The following is an 18,680-nucleotide window of genomic DNA, read 5'->3' as shown; positions in this document are numbered from 1 at the left end:
TCCGGCTATACACTCTCAAGTTATAGAGCGTACCTACACGTGCGTTACATCAAAAGAAAGCTTACGATTCCGGAACGGTCATAAGCATATTTACTTTTCGGTCGGACAGAAATTGCACCCACGGTATCCAAAAAACTTTCAAAATTCCGCTCATTACCGCTCATTATTCAAAATTCCGCTCATTATCCGCTCATTAGCATCGAGTGACGTCAAGGTCGACCAATCGTACAGTCGAGCGACCCGACGGTCGACCAATCGCTGCGTCGCGAGGGCGGGTTCGTCGCGCGGGCCGTCCTAGAGTCGAGTGACAGGACAATTGACCAATCCTACACTTCAGTGACCTGACGGTTGACCAATCGGTGCGTGTGTGGGCAGGCCTAATCATTCTCAACCGAGGGGAGTGGCCGCCATCTTGATTCCAAACTCTTTGTTTCTTTTTCCCACTTTCTGCATGTTTCTTTTCAAATCTACATTTCCAGCAAAAAAAAAAGTTGCTTTTAAAACACAAATTGTTTTTTAAAAAAGTTAATTAATTTGTACATCTTTTCTCTAACTTCTATAATTTTCCTACCTTTCACCGTTTTTGCAGGCCTGGAAGCCTGGGCCTCTGTTGCCCAGCCACGTCCGAGCTAGGCACCGCCCCTCCCGCTGGGCCCGCCCCGCGATTGCCGCCATCTTGGTAAAGGCTGGCGGCGCGGGACCGGGCCGAGCGTAGCCATCGCCGCCATTTTGGTAAAGGCTGGCAGGGCGGGAGGGAGCCTAGCGGGAGGTGAGTTGTGGTCACCGCGGGGCTCGGGCTCAGCTGATCGGGCGCTCATCAGGGGTCGGCCCGCAACACATCGACCGGAGGAGCGGCGGCTCTCTCACTCCTTCGCCCCCACGGCTCGGGCGGGGGGCCGGTGCTCGGGAGGGCAGGGCTTGGGAGGCCGGTGCTCGGGAGAGCGGGAAGGGGGGCAAGGGTTACCCCGGCAACGGGGCTCGGGAGGGCGTGGGGTGGGGCTCGGGAGGCGGGGCTCGGGCTGACCGGGGTGTAGGATTCGAAAATTTTCATTATATAATCACACAAGACAACAGGATTAATAATACAGCTTTATTGACCAAAAGAAGCTTGTACAGATAAAAACCTTTGATAAAAGGGCATACAAAATGGCCGCCGGACCTCGTGATCAGTTTCTTGGACCATTTGATTTCTGTTACTGCAAGCCAGACAGGCTTATGGATTGAGAGCAGTAAGCCCGCGAAAGCCAGTATCGGGAAACCGAAACTCAGGGAAACAGCATACATATTCAATTGGATTCTAAGCACAAGACAGTTTCAGGCAACAGGATGGGGCCCATCAAGATATGGGCGGACAATGAATGAACACTTAAACCCATTTAATGTACAAAGGAGAAACCGTTTAACAGCCATCAAGGGAAATCTCCAGACCGATCAATATGCGAACCGAGTTACGGTGACAAAGGAAAAGACATTATCGGCCAGGAAGGCCAGTTAAGCTATCACCGGCTCCCGTTACAAGACAAAGCGCCCCTGCAGAGATTTCTGCCCGCCAAAAATATTACAAAGACTGGACTATGATCTGGCGGGAGATAAGGCTGGCCCAAAAGGGTATAACTATGGATTTTGAAAAGTCCATCAGCGCCTCTTCTACCTCGGTAGCTTCGGAATTCGATCAGGACGTTTCTTCTTTTAAAGACGCTTCGGACGGACATTTCGGAAAAGGACAACGTGGTCGGTGTTCAGCCAGACAAGGCTCGGCCACGACGGGAAGACGACGAGAGTGGCCCGGGTACCGTTGTCGGGAGAGCATCGACGACCCAGGCCGAAGAAGAAGACACCCTGAGGAAAACCGACGATCCAGGCCGGAGAAAAAGGACATTCCGGGCCTAGCACTCCCGTGCCTCAACATCCCATTCTTGGGGTTTTTCCTCACTGGACTCTCCCATGTGCATCCAGTTATTCAACTTCACATTGGTGGCAGAGACTGCTCCATGAATCCAAATCCACAACAGATTTAACTGATTCATCCTTGACGAGCGCTCATCAAGGCTGTGTCCACTGCCTCATCGCCGGAGAAAGAGAGAGAGAAAAACAAGCTGCGCCAGAAGTTTCCAAATCCACGTGACGACGGAAAGCTGTGCCGAAAGGCTGCGAACCCCCTCTTTTGCGAATCTGAAAGTGGTGAGCATGATCCCGAGTTCCTCAAGTCGAAATTTAGTTTAGGTATAAGGGGAGGGAGAGGGTAAGGGTAATCATAATGTGTTCCCCCCTTTTTCGATGTGCCGTGTGTTTCCCATTTCCATGGAATCAAGTTTATAGATATGTGCATGCTTGTAGTCACTTTGATTTGTGCTTATGATATGTATTTTGTAATGCTGCAAACTGTTTAATAATAAAAGCATCCATTTCGTGCTATTCAACCTGGTCTATTGAGTCTTTCTCTGCACTACAGTTCCCTGCACCTAAGTCCAAGGTCTAGAACCGTAGGGAAGAGTGGGTCGAACCACTCAAGGGTAATTATTGCACGAAGCCTGGTAGGAGACCAGAACGAGCAAGAGAAACCCCCTACAGAAATGGCGACCGCGGCAGGACCTTGGCAGCAGGAATGTAGCGTGTTAGATCAAGGTTTAAATAAACTAAATGTGATGGATGAGAGGATAGCGGATTATGTTTTTGGGAAGGTGAACCTTACAAAACAGTGGATATCTGACCTGTTAAGAGATAGGCGCCCGCTAGACGCAGCCATCAAGTGGACAGAAAGCAAAGAGCACAAAAGATCTGTAGAAAAGGCGGTCTGGCTGATGTATTACAAGAAGCAAGTCCAGCTTTTGGACCAGGTCGTTGTAGCACAGACAGCCCAGATCAAAGGGCTGCTTACAGAAGTAGAGGAAAAGGTTGCGGGAGGTCAGAAACTGATTCAATCGCTCAACGCGCTGAATCAGGAACGCCAATCCGCAACCCACCGCCATGAGACCCGGATAGAGTATTTGGAATGTCAGGTCATTGAGGCCAAGGCCAGTGAAGGTAGAATGAGAGAGAGATGTTTCCGCCTAGCCAAGCAGGTAGCGACACAGGAGGAAAGTATCTTGGGGGCCAGGGCAGCCTATAAGATGGCCATGCAGGATAGGTCTGAGAACACCGACCATAGCGCTTGCCACCGGGAACTAGGGGACCTGAGAACGGCCCTAGCCAAGGCAAACGGATTGGTGTGTCTCATAAACCCACCAGCGAGCCAGCTACTGTTAGCCAAGGAATCCAAAAGACCGATTCCACAAGAGACAGTTAGGGTACCAACTCCCGAGCCCACAGCACCTCCTGCCTATGATGAGTCTTGGACTCCGGGGAAGGAAACGGAGGAGTCGGACACAGGGGTTCTTGAGGTAGAGCAACACCAGGTAGTAGGGTCGGGACCGGCGCTGATGTGTCCCACGCGACACCAGAGGCTCAGTCCGAACGAACAGGATGGCGCGGATGGACCCCTTGTGAATCAGATCATAATGCCCCATAGCGCACGACAGCTAAGGTAAATGATCAGTGACATCACAAAACTCTCCGAGTCAGGAGATCCCTCAGTGCATTTTCGGGACGTGGAGCAAACCGCAGCAGTTAACGACTGCGACGGGGCCAAAATGTCCAAAATGCTGCTGTTCTCCCTGGACAGCTCACTCCTCCAATGTCTCCCTGACGAGAGCAAGAGAGGGCGAAAAACGTACGAGGAAATACGGAATGAGATCCTGGAGATTATAGGGGAGGGTGATGGAAGTCCGTTCCTCCGATTGGAAAGGACGATACAGCTAGAGGGAGAACCCCCACGGGTTTTCGTCGGAAGGTTGAGGCCAGTGTACCGGCGCAGCTGCCCGGGAGGACCGGACCGGGACGCGCTAAATGATGACCAAAGGGCTCATTGGCTCCGGTGTCTGGTCGCCAATTGCTTGCCGTCGATGAGGGAGCAGGCCAAAGCATGGTTTGACCCCACTAACCCCCGCTCCACGGAGGAAGTAGTACTTGATCAGCTCACGATAGGTTACAGGAACAACAAGAGTAGGAGTGTGCCTTCCTCAAAGGGAAAGGTGCATGAGGCGAGGCCTGCAGCTCCTGCTAAAAAGGAATGGCATCAGGAGGGGAATCGCGCCCCCCAAGCCAAGAGCAGTTGTTACGGGTGTGGAAAGGAGGGTCATTGGCGCCGGGACTGTAGAAATCCGTGGAAGGAAAATAGAGGGAAATTTCCCGCAGTCCAAGCCCAAGCCCAGACCGCTGCCCCAGCACCAGCCAAAAACCAAACCGTAGCTCCTGCCCCAGCACCAGCCAAAAACCAAACCGTAGCCCCAGGAGCTGGTGCAGTTGTGGATCCCGCTGCGATTGAGTCGATTTTACAGACAATGCGGTCTCTAATGACCTCGCAGGGGAAGGTGGCAGTTGTCAACAACCCTGTTGCTCCCCCAGCCCCAACCGCAGCGCCCCAATGACTGAAGCCCGCGCAGCCCGTCTACCTGTGTCCGCTCCGTTATGGCGCGTGGAGAAGACCCGTTGTGGAGATGGAGGTGGAGAAGGAAAAGGGTAGTTACCTGTTGGATACGGGAGCATCATGCACCGTGATCCACACAGCTAGGCCTTTTGCCTCACCTCTATCTACCCAGGCTCCATTCTCAGTAGCGGGTTTCACAGGCAGAGAACAGGCTGGAGCGTACTCCATCCCGCTCTCCATTCATTTGGGAGCACTCCACACCACATGGACGTGCATCCTATTGAAGTGGAATGAGGGGGGTGGGAAAGGCATCCTCGGGGCTGATTTCTTGGTGGAACACGAGATCCTCGTGGACCTTAGAAATCACTGTCTCTGGGGAGCCGAGAATGGGTTAGGTAAGGTAGTTGTGATCCCAGGGAAGGGAGAAAAGGGGACCCTGTGTACCATGAAGCCGTCAGGGGGTTACAACCTCGAGCTTCTGGTCGCGTACGTCCCAACGGACTTGCAAGCGTTTGTGTCGGAAAATCTGACCGCGTTTGCCACCCACAAGCACGACTGCGGGAGGGTCACCGGATTTGAGGTCAGCGTAGACGGAGACCCCATGATCCGGCCCCAAAAGCAGTATAACTTCCCCAAGGAGGCAGAACCCGACATGGAGACAGCAATATCTTCCTTGGTGCAGCAGGGCGTATTGAGACAAATAGCCACTCACGTGAACTCCCCATTATGGCCGGTAAAGAAGCCGGACAATTCGTGGAGGGCCACGGTGGACTATAGAGTCCTCAACAGTAACATCCCGGCCTGCGCGCCCACGGTAGCAGCAGTTGCCGACCTAATAGGGAGTATTCCAGCATCAGCGACCACGTTCACAGTGTTGGATATCTCGAACGGTTTTTGGTCCATTCCGTTGCGGCGGGAGGATCAGTACAAGTTTGCCTTTACTTTTAAAGGGCAACAGTACACTTGGAACTGCTTGCCACAGGGTTTTCACAACAGCCCCAGCATTTTCCATCAATGCATGGCGGGATGTTTAAAAGAATTTAGCCAGCCCAATCAGATAGTGCAGTATGTGGACGACTTACTCCTGTTCACGGACTCAAGGGAGGAGCATGGCCCACTATTAGCCGAATTATTGGAACTGCTAGAAAGGAAGGGTTTCAAAGTAAACCCAAAGAAAGCCCAGATCGGCCAGCAAGAGGTGAAATTCCTGGGTCTGGCCATCCGCGCTGGAGAAAGGGCCATAGATAAGGCTAGACAGGAATCGGTGCAAGATCTACCGATCCCTAGCACAGTAACGGGTGTAAGGTCCTTTTTGGGGTTGACCGGGTACTGCAGGGATTTCATCGAGGACTATGCAGCCACAGCAGCCCCGCTACTCCGACTCTTACACAAGGGAGTCGAGTGGTCTTGGGATGAGGGGTGTCAGGCAGCATTCGAGAAGTTGAAAAGGGATCTGCAGACCGCGCCAGCCTTAGGGGCCATAGATGGGGGAGAGGAGTTCTTCCTGGAAGTAGCCGCTAGTGGGGACAGCCTGAGCGCCGTGCTGCTCCAGGAGCGACACGGCAAGCTGAGACCAGTGGTCTATTCCTCCAGGGTACTCACGGATGTGGAGAGGAGTTTTTCCAATTGCGAGCGGCATCTCCTGGCCACGCATTGGGCTGTGAACAGATCAATGATCTTCACAGGAACCTCTCCCATCACTCTCCTCACCCATCACACCCCCACAAAGATGCTTCTGGATGGAAGGATTAAGGATGGGACTGTAAGCAGCGCCCGGATTGCGCGCTGGACCCTCCTCCTTTCCCAGATGGATCTCAAAGTTAAAGGTCTCTGCGAGCCGAAGCTCGCAGCCAACATGGTATATCCCGGGACAGCCCATCGGTGTTCCGTCGAAGGGGTATGGGAGGTTAACATAGGTTTACGGGCCGGGATACACCCCACAGGCCGCGAGATCTATGTAGATGGTTCCAGCACGGTATCTGCTGGTGAACGACTCACAGGGTGTGGAGTTTATGACCCTGCGGCAAACATTGCCTTGGCAATTAAGCTCCCCAGCATTATGAGCGCACAGCAAGCTGAACTGTCCGCGGTGGCGTACGTGGTCACCCACCCCGAAATCTTCCCGACCCCATACACTATTTGCTCGGACAGCATGTTCACGTGCAATTCGTGTACGGAATACCTCACCATCTGGTCCCGCCGCGGATATACCTCCGCGGACGGACGGCCTTTAACAGTTAAGCCCTTGCTGGAAAAGATCCTGGCAGCTGTGGGGGAGGAAGGGGAGGTGTTCATCCATAAGGTGAAGGCTCATTCCACCACAGAACCCCGCAGTCAGGGTAACCAGCAGGCGGATGCGCTAGCCAGAGAGGGTGCCCGCAACGGCATTCTCTGGGACCCCTATGGACCCGGACCCGTGGCGGCGATCCAAGGCGGGGAGGGGACTCCAGGGAACACAGGGGTGACACCGCCCCTAGACCTAAAAACCGTCCAAACCCTGGATCCCGCCCTCAAAACGGTCCTAAAAGCCATTGCTGAGGGCAAGCAGGTAGAGGGTCCGTACAGTACGGCAGCCCTCTCAGTCAAGGAAGGCATGCTGTTCCGAGAGGAGCAGTGGGTTGTGCCGCAGCAGCACCGGAGGGAATTCCTTCAACTGGCCCATGAGGGTCCAGGGGCAGGACACCCCGGGCCTGAGGTTACTTGGCAATGGGTAGAGCAGGCGGGATGGTGGCCGGGACTTAGAGACGATGTCCGCGAGTTCTGTGCGAGCTGTCTTGTGTGCGCTGCAAACAACCCAGACCCCCAGAAAAGGAAGGTGCCCATGGGACACATCAGGAGGGTAGAGGGACCGTGGCAGTCGATTCAGGTCGACTACATAGGGCCCCTGCCTGCCGCCCAGGGTGGGTATAAGTATTGCCTTGTTCTGGTGGATGTGTTCACCAAATGGGTAGAAGCTTTCCCGTGCAGAACAGCTGCGGCACTGGGTACTGCCAAGATCTTGATCCGGGAAGTGTTCTCACGGTGGGGACTCCCCCGTTTTGTTGAGTCCGATCAAGGGAGTCAGTTCACCGGTCAAGTGATGCAGAACACCCTCATGCTCTTGAGCATTGAAGGGAAGTGGCACGTAGCGTACAATCCCCAGTCATCCGGGATTGTTGAGCGCATGAACCGGACCCTCAAGGAAAAGCTGAGGAAAGAGACAATGGGCTCGCCCCAGAAATGGGCGGAGGTCCTGCCTTTAGTCCTCATGGGGATCCGAGCCAGCCAGTCCAAAAGTACGGGGTACTCCCCGCACGAATTAATGACTGGGAGGATCATGCGAACACCCACCCATGTACTTGCCCCGGTGCTCACTGAGGGCCAACTCCAAGAGGTGAAACGAGACAAGTTCGTCCAGACCCTTTTGGAGCGCCTGAAACAGATTTATGGGCAGGCGGCTGGGAACATGGGAAAACAGCATCAGGGCAATCGACTGTTGCTGGAACCTCGTAAGCAACAAGAGTGGGAAGTCGGAGACCAGGTCATGGTTAGGAACTATGCCCGGGTGGGAAGTTTTGAACCACTGTACATGGGGCCTTACAGTATTGTAGACAAGGCCAGCCCCATGGTTTATGCAGTGAAGGTGCCCCGACGTACAAAATGGTTTCACATTAACCAGTGCAAACTGTTTAAGGCGGGTGCACAAGGGCCAACAACAGTGGCCAGGTCTGAGGACAAAAATCCCCAGCCTGCGACAGAGTCACAGACCACACAGGCTGGAACAGTGGCCTGCGTGAGGGGAGGAGTCATCCCATTGGAGTGGGAGGTCTCCCCCCTGATTTGGGATTCGGACGGGGAGGAGGCCGAGCAGCTCGACCCCGCCCTTGACCCGATCACGGAGGAGGATGAGTCAGAGGACGAAGATTCCGCCCTCGACTCAAGCTTAGGGGAGGTAGGGATTGGGGGAGGAGACTCACTACCTGTAGGGACAGGTGAGGTGGAGTCGGATACCACAAATCCCGGCCCCGGGGGGGCGGAGCCAGAGGGAAGGGAGCCGGAGCCGGCAGCTGTGGTGGAACCACAGGCTGTGACGGTGAAAGTCCCAACCCCCGGTCCGTCAGCCCTGGGAGCCTCACCCAAGGCAGCCCCTCGTAGGTCGACTCGAACGCCCCAGCCCAGAAAGCAATGGTCCAACTCTCCCTATCTTGCCCAACCTCGATACAGAGCAGCCCGAGAAAGGCACGATTCCCGTTCAGCAGCGACAGGCTGCGGGGGATCAAAGCAAAAGCTCAGTGCAGCCCCGCCACAGGAAGCGGCGCGCTGCAGCCCTCACAGGAATTAGGTAGGCCGCCCGAAGGAGGGCGGCGCTGTATATAGGTTTAGGTGATGATGTTAAGTATAAGTCATTTTAGTGTTAGTTTAAGATGGGAAAAGTTTGAAATGACGGAATGTTTAAAGGATAGTTTTCAAAGTCTGCCCAGTATGTGTGGTTGTTTAGAAGCGGGGTCAAGGGACCCGCGCGTCCGTTTAATTAAGCCAGTGTGGTAAACCACTGTTATAGTTATCACTGTATATTGTTCTCACTGTTCTCACTGTCACATCACTACACGAGGTCGCCTCTTGTCGCACTGTTATACCTGGGCTGACCACCTCCGACTCCGCCCATTACCTGCCCAGGTATAAAGGTAGCTGACTGGCTAGTATTCCTCCCTGTTGGATCGGATCACCCACGAGGGTGGGCTCTGTTATTTAGCCAATAAAAACCTTCAGTTACGTTCTTAACTCGTCGCCTTTTATTGGACTAATTGATAGGCATATCAATTTTATTGGCTAAATTTTAAAGATGTCTGATAATGAACAGCAACAGCAAGGAGCTCACCCAGCAGCACAGCAACAGCAGCCTCCAGACAACGGGCCACACCAGCCGGCTTGGCTGCAAGCCTTGAAACCACCATACCTGGATCTAAACCCACAGGCACCAAACGCAGCCCTCAACTTCAAACACTGGCTGGACTGCTTCGAATCCTACCTGGAAGAATCCGGCGCCCCGCAGAGATCCAAACTAAGACTTCTGAACGCCCAAGCGAGCCCGAGAGTATACGCACTCATACAGGACACGACTACGTACGAGGCCGCTATCAACCTACTGAAACAGCAGTACCGCAGCCCGGTAAATTACATGTACACCAGGCACCTCCTAAGATCCCGCCCGCAACAGCCAGGAGAGTCTGTAGCTGAATTTTTACGGGCGCTAAGAGCACTCGGCAGGAACTGTGACTTTAAAGCGGTGACGGCTGTTGAAAATACGGAAGATAATATCCGCGATGCCTTTGTGAAAGGCCTACGGTCCGACTACTCACGGCAAAGACTGCTTGAAGCTAAAGACCTCGACCTGGACAAAGCTGAAGCCCTCGCTCTCTCCCTGGAGGTGGCCCATCAGGACCAGGAGGCGTTTTCCAGGTACTGCTCGCGACCCTGGGACTCGGGCCCGACCCCTACCGCAATACCCTTCGCAGCGCCGCCCCCGGGACCTACCTCAGCGTCGGCGTCCCGGACCCGACCGGGCCCGCCACCCCCGGTACCGGCTCCGACATCGGGCACCCGCGATCGGGCCGCCGGCTGCTTCTTTTGCGGCCAGGAGAAGCACCCGAGGTCGCGCTGCCCAGCCAGGAACTCTACCTGCACAACCTGCAGGAAGAAAGGCCATTTCTCTAAGGCCTGCAGGAGCGGATCTTCAGAGGCCAGCAGTGCCTCATGCGAACTGTGGGGGCGGCCATCTTCTTTCACGGCAACTGAGGCCAGTATCCCCACACGTGAGTCATGGGGGCGGCCATCTTTGATCAAGGCAACCGACCCCAATAGTGCCTCATGTGAGTTATGGGGGCAGCCATCTTCTCCGCCATTTTGTCCTACCTCGTGGGAGACGCCATTTTACACACCACGCCCGACTGCCACCGGGCCCCCGGACCCGACGACCGCCTCGCCCGCAGACGACAACGACTCGCTTACCTACACGCTAGCCTCCGTCACTCTGGATCAAGCCCGCCCACACCACCTGTCCAAGTCGATGATGGACATCAAAGTAAACGGCCACGCCACGACCTGCCTGTTCGACAGCGGAAGCACGGAGAGCTTCATCCACCCAGACACGGTGAGCCACTACTCCCTCCCTGTCCTGCCAACGCGCAACCGAATCTCGATGGCATCGAGGTCCCACGCCACGGACATTAGCGGCTACTGTGCTGTGACCTTGTCGGTTAAGGGTACAGAGTATAAAAACTTTAAACTCCTCGTCCTCCCCCAGCTCTGCGCTGCCGTCCTACTAGGGCTGGACTTCCAATCCCACCTCCAAAGTGTAACCCTAGCATACGGTGGACCCCTCCCCCCACTCACAGTCGACAACCAGCGAAGGTTAAACCGCCCACCGCGTAACACCTGCAGCCTATCCACCCTCAAGGTGCCGCCACCTTCCCTGTTCGCTAACCTCACCCCCGACTGCAAACCCGTCGCTACCAAGAGCAGGCGGTACAGCGCTGGGGACAGAGCTTTCATTAGCTCTGAGGTGCAGCGTCTCCTGAAGGAGGGCATCATCGAGGGGAGCAACAGCCCCTGGCGTGCCCAGGTCGTGGTCGTTAAGACCGGCGATAAAAATCGCCTGGTCATCGACTACAGCCAGACCATAAACAGATACACCCAGCTGGACGCATACCCCCTTCCCCGCATATCTGACATGGTCAATCAGATTGCACAATACCGCGTATTCTCGACCATCGACCTTAAGTCGGCCTACCACCAACTCCCTATCCACCCCGAGGACCGCCAGTACACCGCCTTCGAGGCGAATGGGCGCCTATACCACTTCCTTAGGGTCCCCTTCGGTGTCACCAACGGGGTCTCGGTCTTCCAAAGGGAGATGGACCGGATGGTTGACCAGAACGGACTGCAGGCCACATTCCCCTACCTAGATAACGTCACCATCTGCGGCCGCGACCGGCAGGACCACGACGTGAATCTGGAGAAATTCCTCCGTACGGCCCAACGGCTGAACCTCACCTACAATAAGGAGAAATGCGTGTTTAACACAGCGCGCCTTGCCATCCTTGGCTGTGTAGTAGAGAACGGAGTCATCGGCCCCGACCCCGAAAGAATGCGCCCCCCTCATGGAGCTACCCCTCCCCCACTGTCCAAAAGCACTTAGGAGAACCCTGGGGCTTTTCGCCTACTATGCCCAATGGGTACCCAATTATGCGGACAAAGCCAGACCCCTCCTGAAAACCACATCCTTCCCCCTCACGGAAGAGGCGTGCGCGGCCTTCTCCCTCATTAAGGGAGACATAGCCAAGGCCACAATGCACGCAGTGGATGAGTCAATCCCCTTCCAAGTGGAGAGCGATGCATCCGACTTCGCCCTAGCCGCTACCCTTAACCAGGAGGGTAGGCCGGTAGCCTTCTTCTCAAGGACCCTACAGGGCCCCGAGACCCGACACTCGTCGGTCGAGAAGGAAGCCCAGGCAATTGTGGAGGCAGTACGGCGCTGGAGGCACTACTTGGCAGGCAAACGATTTACCCTCCTCACCGACCAACGCTCGGTTGCCTTCATGTTTAATAACAAGCTGAGGGGCAAGATCAAGAACGACAAAATCTTGAGGTGGAGAATCGAGCTTTCCACCTATGATTATGAGATCTTGTACCGGCCCGGTAAACTGAACGACCCCCCTGATGCTCTTTCACGCATTACATGCGCCAGCGCGCAAAGTGATAGACTTCAGACCCTCCACAATGACCTCTGCCACCCCGGAGTCACCAGACTCTACCATTTCATTAAGGCCCGCAACCTGCCATACTCCATCGAGGAGGTCAGGACCATGACCAGGAACTGCCAGATCTGTGCTGAGTGCAAACCGCACTTCTATAAGCCGGACAGAGCAAGCCTGATCAAGGCCACCCGCCCCTTCGAGCGTCTGAGCATCGACTTCAAGGGGCCCCTACCGTCATCCGACCGTAATGTGTACTTCCTCAACATCGTTGATGAGTACTCCCGTTTCCCCTTTGCCTTCCCCTGCCCAGACATGACCAGTAACACGGTCATTAAATGCCTGAACAAACTCTTCGCCTTGTTCGGGTTCCCGAACTATATACATAGTGACCGGGGCGCCTCCTTCATGAGCGAGGAACTCCGTCAGTTCCTATTGGAGAGGGGTATTGCAGCAAGCAGGACCACCAGCTACAACCCCCGAGGGAACGGCCAGGTGGAAAGAGAGAACGCGACGGTATGGAAGGCCACCCTCTTAGCCTTAAAGTCTAAGGGCCTCCCAACCTCCCGCTGGCAAGAGGTCCTCCCGATTGCGCTGCACTCCATCCGGTCACTACTTTGCACTGCCATTAACACCACCCCCCATGCCCGAATGTTTGTCTTCCCCAGGAAGTCGACTACGGGAACCACCCTACCAACCTGGCTGACCTCTCCGGGACCCGTCTTGCTGCGAAAGCACGTGAGGGCCCATAAAACGGACCCCCTGGTCGAGAAGGTGAACCTCCTGCACGCCAACCCCCAGTACGCCTATGTGGCTTACCCAGACGGACGGGAGGACACTGTCTCCTTACGAGACCTCGCACCCTCACCCCCCCCTCCCAACCCCCCGAGTCCAGCCGAGGTAGACGGCATGCCGGAACCCCACGAGCCTTTGCCGACTACGCAGACACCAGCTTTAACACCGGATAATGTAACACCGCCGCTGCGACGATCGGAGAGGCTAACGAAGCCTCCGGACAGACTGACATACCAGAGCTGGTAATACACTTCACCCCGCCGGACTCTAATCTAAACAAGGGGTGAATGTGGTAAACCACTGTTATAGTTATCACTGTATATTGTTCTCACTGTTCTCACTGTCACATCACTACACGAGGTCGCCTCTTGTCGCACTGTTATACCTGGGCTGACCACCTCCGACTCCGCCCATTACCTGCCCAGGTATAAAGGTAGCTGACTGGCTAGTATTCCTCCCTGTTGGATCGGATCACCCACGAGGGTGGGCTCTGTTATTTAGCCAATAAAAACCTTCAGTTACGTTCTTAACTCGTCGCCTTTTATTGGACTAATTGATAGGCATATCAGCCAGCACCTGTTGGGAGCCTGGCTACATCATCTTGTCGATTACAGGAACCAGGGATACAATGGAAAGGATTCTCGTAGGGATCGCGGTGATCGGGTGCGGGCTGGCCTACCGGGGCCGCACCAAGGACGTCATCGTATTCGGGTGTTCCGGGGACACAGCCCCCATCACGACGGATGGGACGGGGAAGCGAGAGGTTGAGGAAACCGCCACCTACTTCCACCAAGGGAGATGGCCAGGATGGCTGGGGACAAATTCTACGGAATACTCCAGCAATTTCGGTTTCGCCTACCAAGAGACTTCATTAATGTGCCCTCGGGTGAGGATCCTTGCACCCAGAGTCAGCGTTACCGTGGGAAAGAAGATCTGTTTGGTGTGTAATGGGAACGTACCACTAAGTCGATGGTGGTGGTTACGAAAGCTGGGAAAGGACATGAAAAACTCTACTATCGAGTGGGAGCGACTGGGTAACAATACCCATCGGACAATTACGGGGACTCACGGACAATTACGTGTGTGTTGGGACAAATGGTGGGAACCAGATGAAGGAATATATGTCTGTATGTGGGGTTTGAAACGCGTCTGCCCCAAGGGCGTATCCATCTTTTTCCAGAGGCAGTGGCAGGACGAAGGAAAGGGGATGAGATGGGATGTCAGCAATCGGGCGTGCGGAGCCCCATACTCCCCGATTCCGGTAAACGCCACTGAACCCATCACCCGCCCACGCAAGCCCCTGCCCACGATCCCGGTAGCACTAGCCCAGAAGGAAGGGTGCCCCACCACCACAAAGGGACCCGGGAACGGGTTAGTATTGGTACCCACCGGTCAGGTGCTGTACCAAGGGGTACACTACGCGGTGGCCTCAGTGATTTTAAACCTCACTGAGGTACGATTGCCGGAGTGGTGTCCCAGAGAGACGGAACAGTTGTGCCAGGTACTGTTAACCCGAATGTTCAGACAATTTTACGAGTTTGACTTTGCCGACATCGACAAGGCCAAATTATACACCACACCACAGGAAGTTTTGGATCGGGTAGGGAGGCAAAGAAGGGGTACTGTAAATGACATTTTCACTGCTTTTAACACCGGAACGTCTGTTGTCAACGCTCTAGACAACGTGGAGCTGCAGACACAGATCAATGGTTTAAAAACCCAGTTGAGGAACATACTGACAAGCGAAAATAAGGTCGTGGGTTCTGAGCTGCATGAAGACCAAGCCATGACACTACATTTAAAGGAAATAATTGCTGAGCTGGAGAAACACGCTAGGACAGTAAATGCGCTCATTAAGGAGGATCGGAATGCGTCCGATCAGGCTGCGCAGAACGAGGCTTGTGTGCTATACGGGGCGTGGTTACTGGGCGAGGGCCGCAGTAATCTGGAGGATTTAAAACAAGGTTTGGTCCCGTCCTGGATCAGCAACAAGCACTTGCAAGCGCTCCACCCTTTCGAGAACGCATTAAGTCCGTGCCAGCTCAGACTAGCTGCAGAGGCGTACCCAGTCCCAGTGGACTGCGGACGCTCGAACCACACTATCATGGGAATCGTAATAAGGATGCCGGTGTTGGGTCCCGCAGCAAGGCCCGCCCCGGTATACAGGGTGGAGAACATTGGAGTCATTCAGGGGGGTGCGCACATTCGTTACGCAGTGGTCCCGCCTTATGTCATCAGATGGGAGCGTACAATGACAGGCACCGACCTCTCGGGGTGTCGTAGCCGGGGAGCACACATCATCCTGTGCCCCCAGCATTTGAATGCCTTTTTGAAACCACAGTGCGGATTCAGAGCCACTAGCGCGAAGCCGATAAATTGCACCATGGAGGCAATGGCAAAGGACCATGTGCCCCCGCAGGTGGCATATATCGGAGGTGGGACATGCTGTGTCACCACTGCAGCGCCTCACTACCACCATGGACAGCACAAGGGGTGTCCGGTCAGTGACAGCAGTTTCTGTTTCAAACCCAGGGCTGAAGTTCAAGTGGCACAACAACGGATTGTCCCCATTCCTACACCCTCCACCGTTCACCTCACTGTAAAAGAGAATTTCACGGACTTGCAGCGATTCGTCGCGCATTTTGGTTATGTCATTCCCCCTCTCCCCGAACACCTCACCAAGATTTTAAAGGCCGTTATAGTTTCACAGAAACATTTCTACACACTGGAGCAGAAGACAATAGAGATAGGGAAAGACATATTGGATATAGTCACCCCACCATGGTGGGACCTGTTCACCAATATAGAAATCCCGGCCTGGATTAGAATAGCATCCCACATCCTAGTAGTATGTCAGGTTTTAATTGTAATATTTTTATTGTTCGTGCATTGCAAGAGAGGCAAACGCCTCCAGAGGCACGAGAACACAGGAGAATGGAGAGAACGCTATGTCCGAGTGGGGGAGGAGGACACCCCAGTGTAAACAGCTAGCGTTAAAAGTTACAAGGCGTCCCTCCATTTTTAGATTTACAGACACTGCAGGGTTTAAGTGTGTGAATATTGTAATGTTACAGCCGTTTTGGTAAAGTCTGTTTTTTTGATTAATAAAAGGTGTATGCAGGTGGTGCAAGGAGCATTGGGCCCTTCACATCTGAAAGATTAATGTGTTATAGTTTAAGGTAATACTGCCTATGATTGTCCAATTGTACACAGGGTAATTTTCTGAAATGGGAACTGCATGTGTCATGGGGGTCATAGATAGTTAATTACCGGGAATGTTTGGACGTGAGGAGTCGGGAAAATTTGCTCACCAAGGATTCTTGATACTGTAAGCAAGCTATCAGTATCACAGGGCAGACTGTAAGATTCGAAAATTTTCATTATATAATCACACAAGACAACAGGATTAATAATACAGCTTTATTGACCAAAAGAAGCTTGTACAGATAAAAACCTTTGATAAAAGGGCATACAAAATGGCCACCGGACCTCGTGATCAGTTTCTTGGACCATTTGATTTCTGTTACTGCAAGCCAGACAGGCTTGTGGATTGAGAGCAGTAAGCCCGCGAAAGCCAGTATCGGGAAACCGAAACTCAGGGAAACAGCATACATATTCAATTGGATTCTAAGCACAAGACAGTTTCAGGCAACAGGATGGGGCCCATCAAGATATGGGCGGACAATGAATGAACACTTAAACCCATTTAATGTACAAAGGAGAAACCGTTTAACAGTCATCAAGGGAAATCTCCAGACCGATCAATATGCGAACCGAGTTACGGTGACAAAGGAAAAGACATTATCGGCCAGGAAGGCCAGTTAAGCTATCACCGGCTCCCGTTACAAGACAAAGCGCCCCTGCAGAGATTTCTGCCTGCCAAAAATATTACAAAGACTGGACTATGATCTGGCGGGAGATAAGGCTGGCCCAAAAGGGTATAACTATGGATTTTGAAAAGTCTATCAGCGCCTCTTCTACCTCGGTAGCTTCGGAATTCGATCAGGACGTTTCTTCTTTTAAAGACGCTTCGGACGGACATTTCGGAAAAGGACAACGTGGTCGGTGTTCAGCCAGACAAGGCTCGGCCACGACGGGAAGACGACGAGGGTGGCCCGGGTACCGTTGTCGGGAGATCATCGACGACCCAGGCCGAAGAAGAAGACACCCTGAGGAAAACCGACGATCCAGGCCGGAGAAAAAGGACATTCCGGGCCTAGCACTCCCGTGCCTCAACATCCCATTCTCGGGGTTTTTCCTCACTGGACTCTCCCATGTGCATCCAGTTATTCAACTTCACATTGGTGGCAGAGACTGCTCCATGAATCCAAATCCACAACAGATTTAACTGATTCATCCTTGACGAGCGCTCATCAAGGCTGTGTCCACTGCCTCATCGCCGGAGAAAGAGAGAGAGAAAAACAAGCTGCGCCAGAAGTTTCCAAATCCACGTGACGACGGAAAGCTGTGCCGAAAGGCTGCGAACCCCCTCTTTTGCGAATCTGAAAGTGGTGAGCATGATCCCGAGTTCCTCAAGTCAAAATTTAGTTTAGGTATAAGGGGAGGGAGAGGGTAAGGGTAATTGTAATGTGTTCCCCCCTTTTTCGATGTGCCGTGTGTTTCCCATTTCCATGGAATCAAGTTTATAGGTGTGTGCATGCTTGTAGTCGCTTTGATTTGTGCTTATGATATGTATTTTGTAATGCTGCAAACTGTTTAATAATAAAAGCATCCATTTCGTGCTATTCAACCTGGTCTATTGAGTCTTTCTCTGCACTACAGTTCCCTACACCTAAGTCCAAGGTCTAGAACCGTAGGGAAGAGTGGGTCGAACCACTCAAGGGTAATTATTGCACGAAGCCTGGTAGGAGACCAGAACGAGCAAGAGAAACCCCCTACAGGGGCGCTGTGCTCGGCTGGGCCATGTCAGTGCGTGGGGCGGCACAGAGCTCCGCGGAGCCATCGCCGGCAGAGGGGAGAGGGTCTGCTGGCTCCCCCCTCCCTTTCTCGCTTCCCCCTACCTCCCTTTCTCCATTCCCCCCTTCCCCCCCACACCCTTCCCACCCCCCCACACACCCCCTTTCCCCCCCACCCCCCCTCCCCCTTCCTCCCTCCCCTCCACACACCCCCTTTCCCCCCCACCCCCCTCCAACCCCCCTCCCCCTTCCTCCCTCCTCTCCCCCTCCCCCCGTCGCTCTCTCTCTTCCCCCCAGTCGCTCTCTCTCTTCCCCCCCCAGTCGCTCTCTCTCTTCCCCCCAGTCGCTCTCTCTCTTCCCCCCAGTCGCTCTCTCTCTTCCCCCCAGTCGCTCTCTCTCTTCCCCCCAGTCGCTCTCTCTCTTCCCCCCAGTCGCTCTCTCTCTTCCCCCCAGTCGCTCTCTCTCTTCCCCCCAGTCGCTCTCTCTCTTCCCCCCAGTCGCTCTCTCTCTTCCCCCCCAGTCGCTCTCTCTCTTCCCCCCAGTCGCTCTCTCTCTTCCCCCCAGTCGCTCTCTCTCTTCCCCCCAGTCGCTCTCTCTCTTCCCCCCAGTCGCTCTCTCTCTCTTCCCCCCAGTCGCTCTCTCTCTTCTCCCCAGTCGCTCTCTCTCTTCTCCCCAGTCGCCCTCTCTCTTCCCCCCAGTCGCCCTCTCTCTTCCCCCCAGTCGCTCTCTCTCTTCCCCCCAGTCGCGCTCTCTCTCTTCCCCCCCCCCAGT

At 54.2% G+C, this 18,680-nt stretch overlaps 1 protein-coding gene across 1 annotated transcript; it reads left to right on the top strand.

Annotated features, from left to right (window-relative positions):
* Window positions 1-1,013: 1,013 nt before the first annotated feature.
* On the top strand, window positions 1,014-17,743 carry LOC147125169 (uncharacterized). Its single transcript, XM_085998561.1, has 2 exons — window positions 1,014-2,181; window positions 13,608-17,743. Exon 2 carries the CDS (start codon window positions 13,622-13,624, stop codon window positions 15,974-15,976), a length of 2,355 nt encoding a protein of 784 aa, XP_085854687.1. The 5' UTR covers window positions 1,014-2,181; window positions 13,608-13,621; the 3' UTR covers window positions 15,977-17,743.
* Window positions 17,744-18,680: the final 937 nt, after the last annotated feature.

This window comes from Somniosus microcephalus, chromosome 1 (assembly GCF_052327205.1).
Source record: "Somniosus microcephalus isolate GS21.2 chromosome 1, FLI_Smic_1.0, whole genome shotgun sequence".
NCBI classification, from domain to species: domain Eukaryota; kingdom Metazoa; phylum Chordata; class Chondrichthyes; order Squaliformes; family Somniosidae; genus Somniosus; species Somniosus microcephalus.
The sequence above is the reverse complement of the archived record's forward strand: the minus strand, read 5'-3'. Positions and strand labels throughout refer to the sequence as shown.

Excerpts from the sequence above, each read along its gene's own strand:
- LOC147125169 (XM_085998561.1), top strand. The coding sequence starts at position 13,622 with ATGGAAAGGATTCTCGTAGGGATCGCGGTGATCGGGTGCGGGCTGGCC.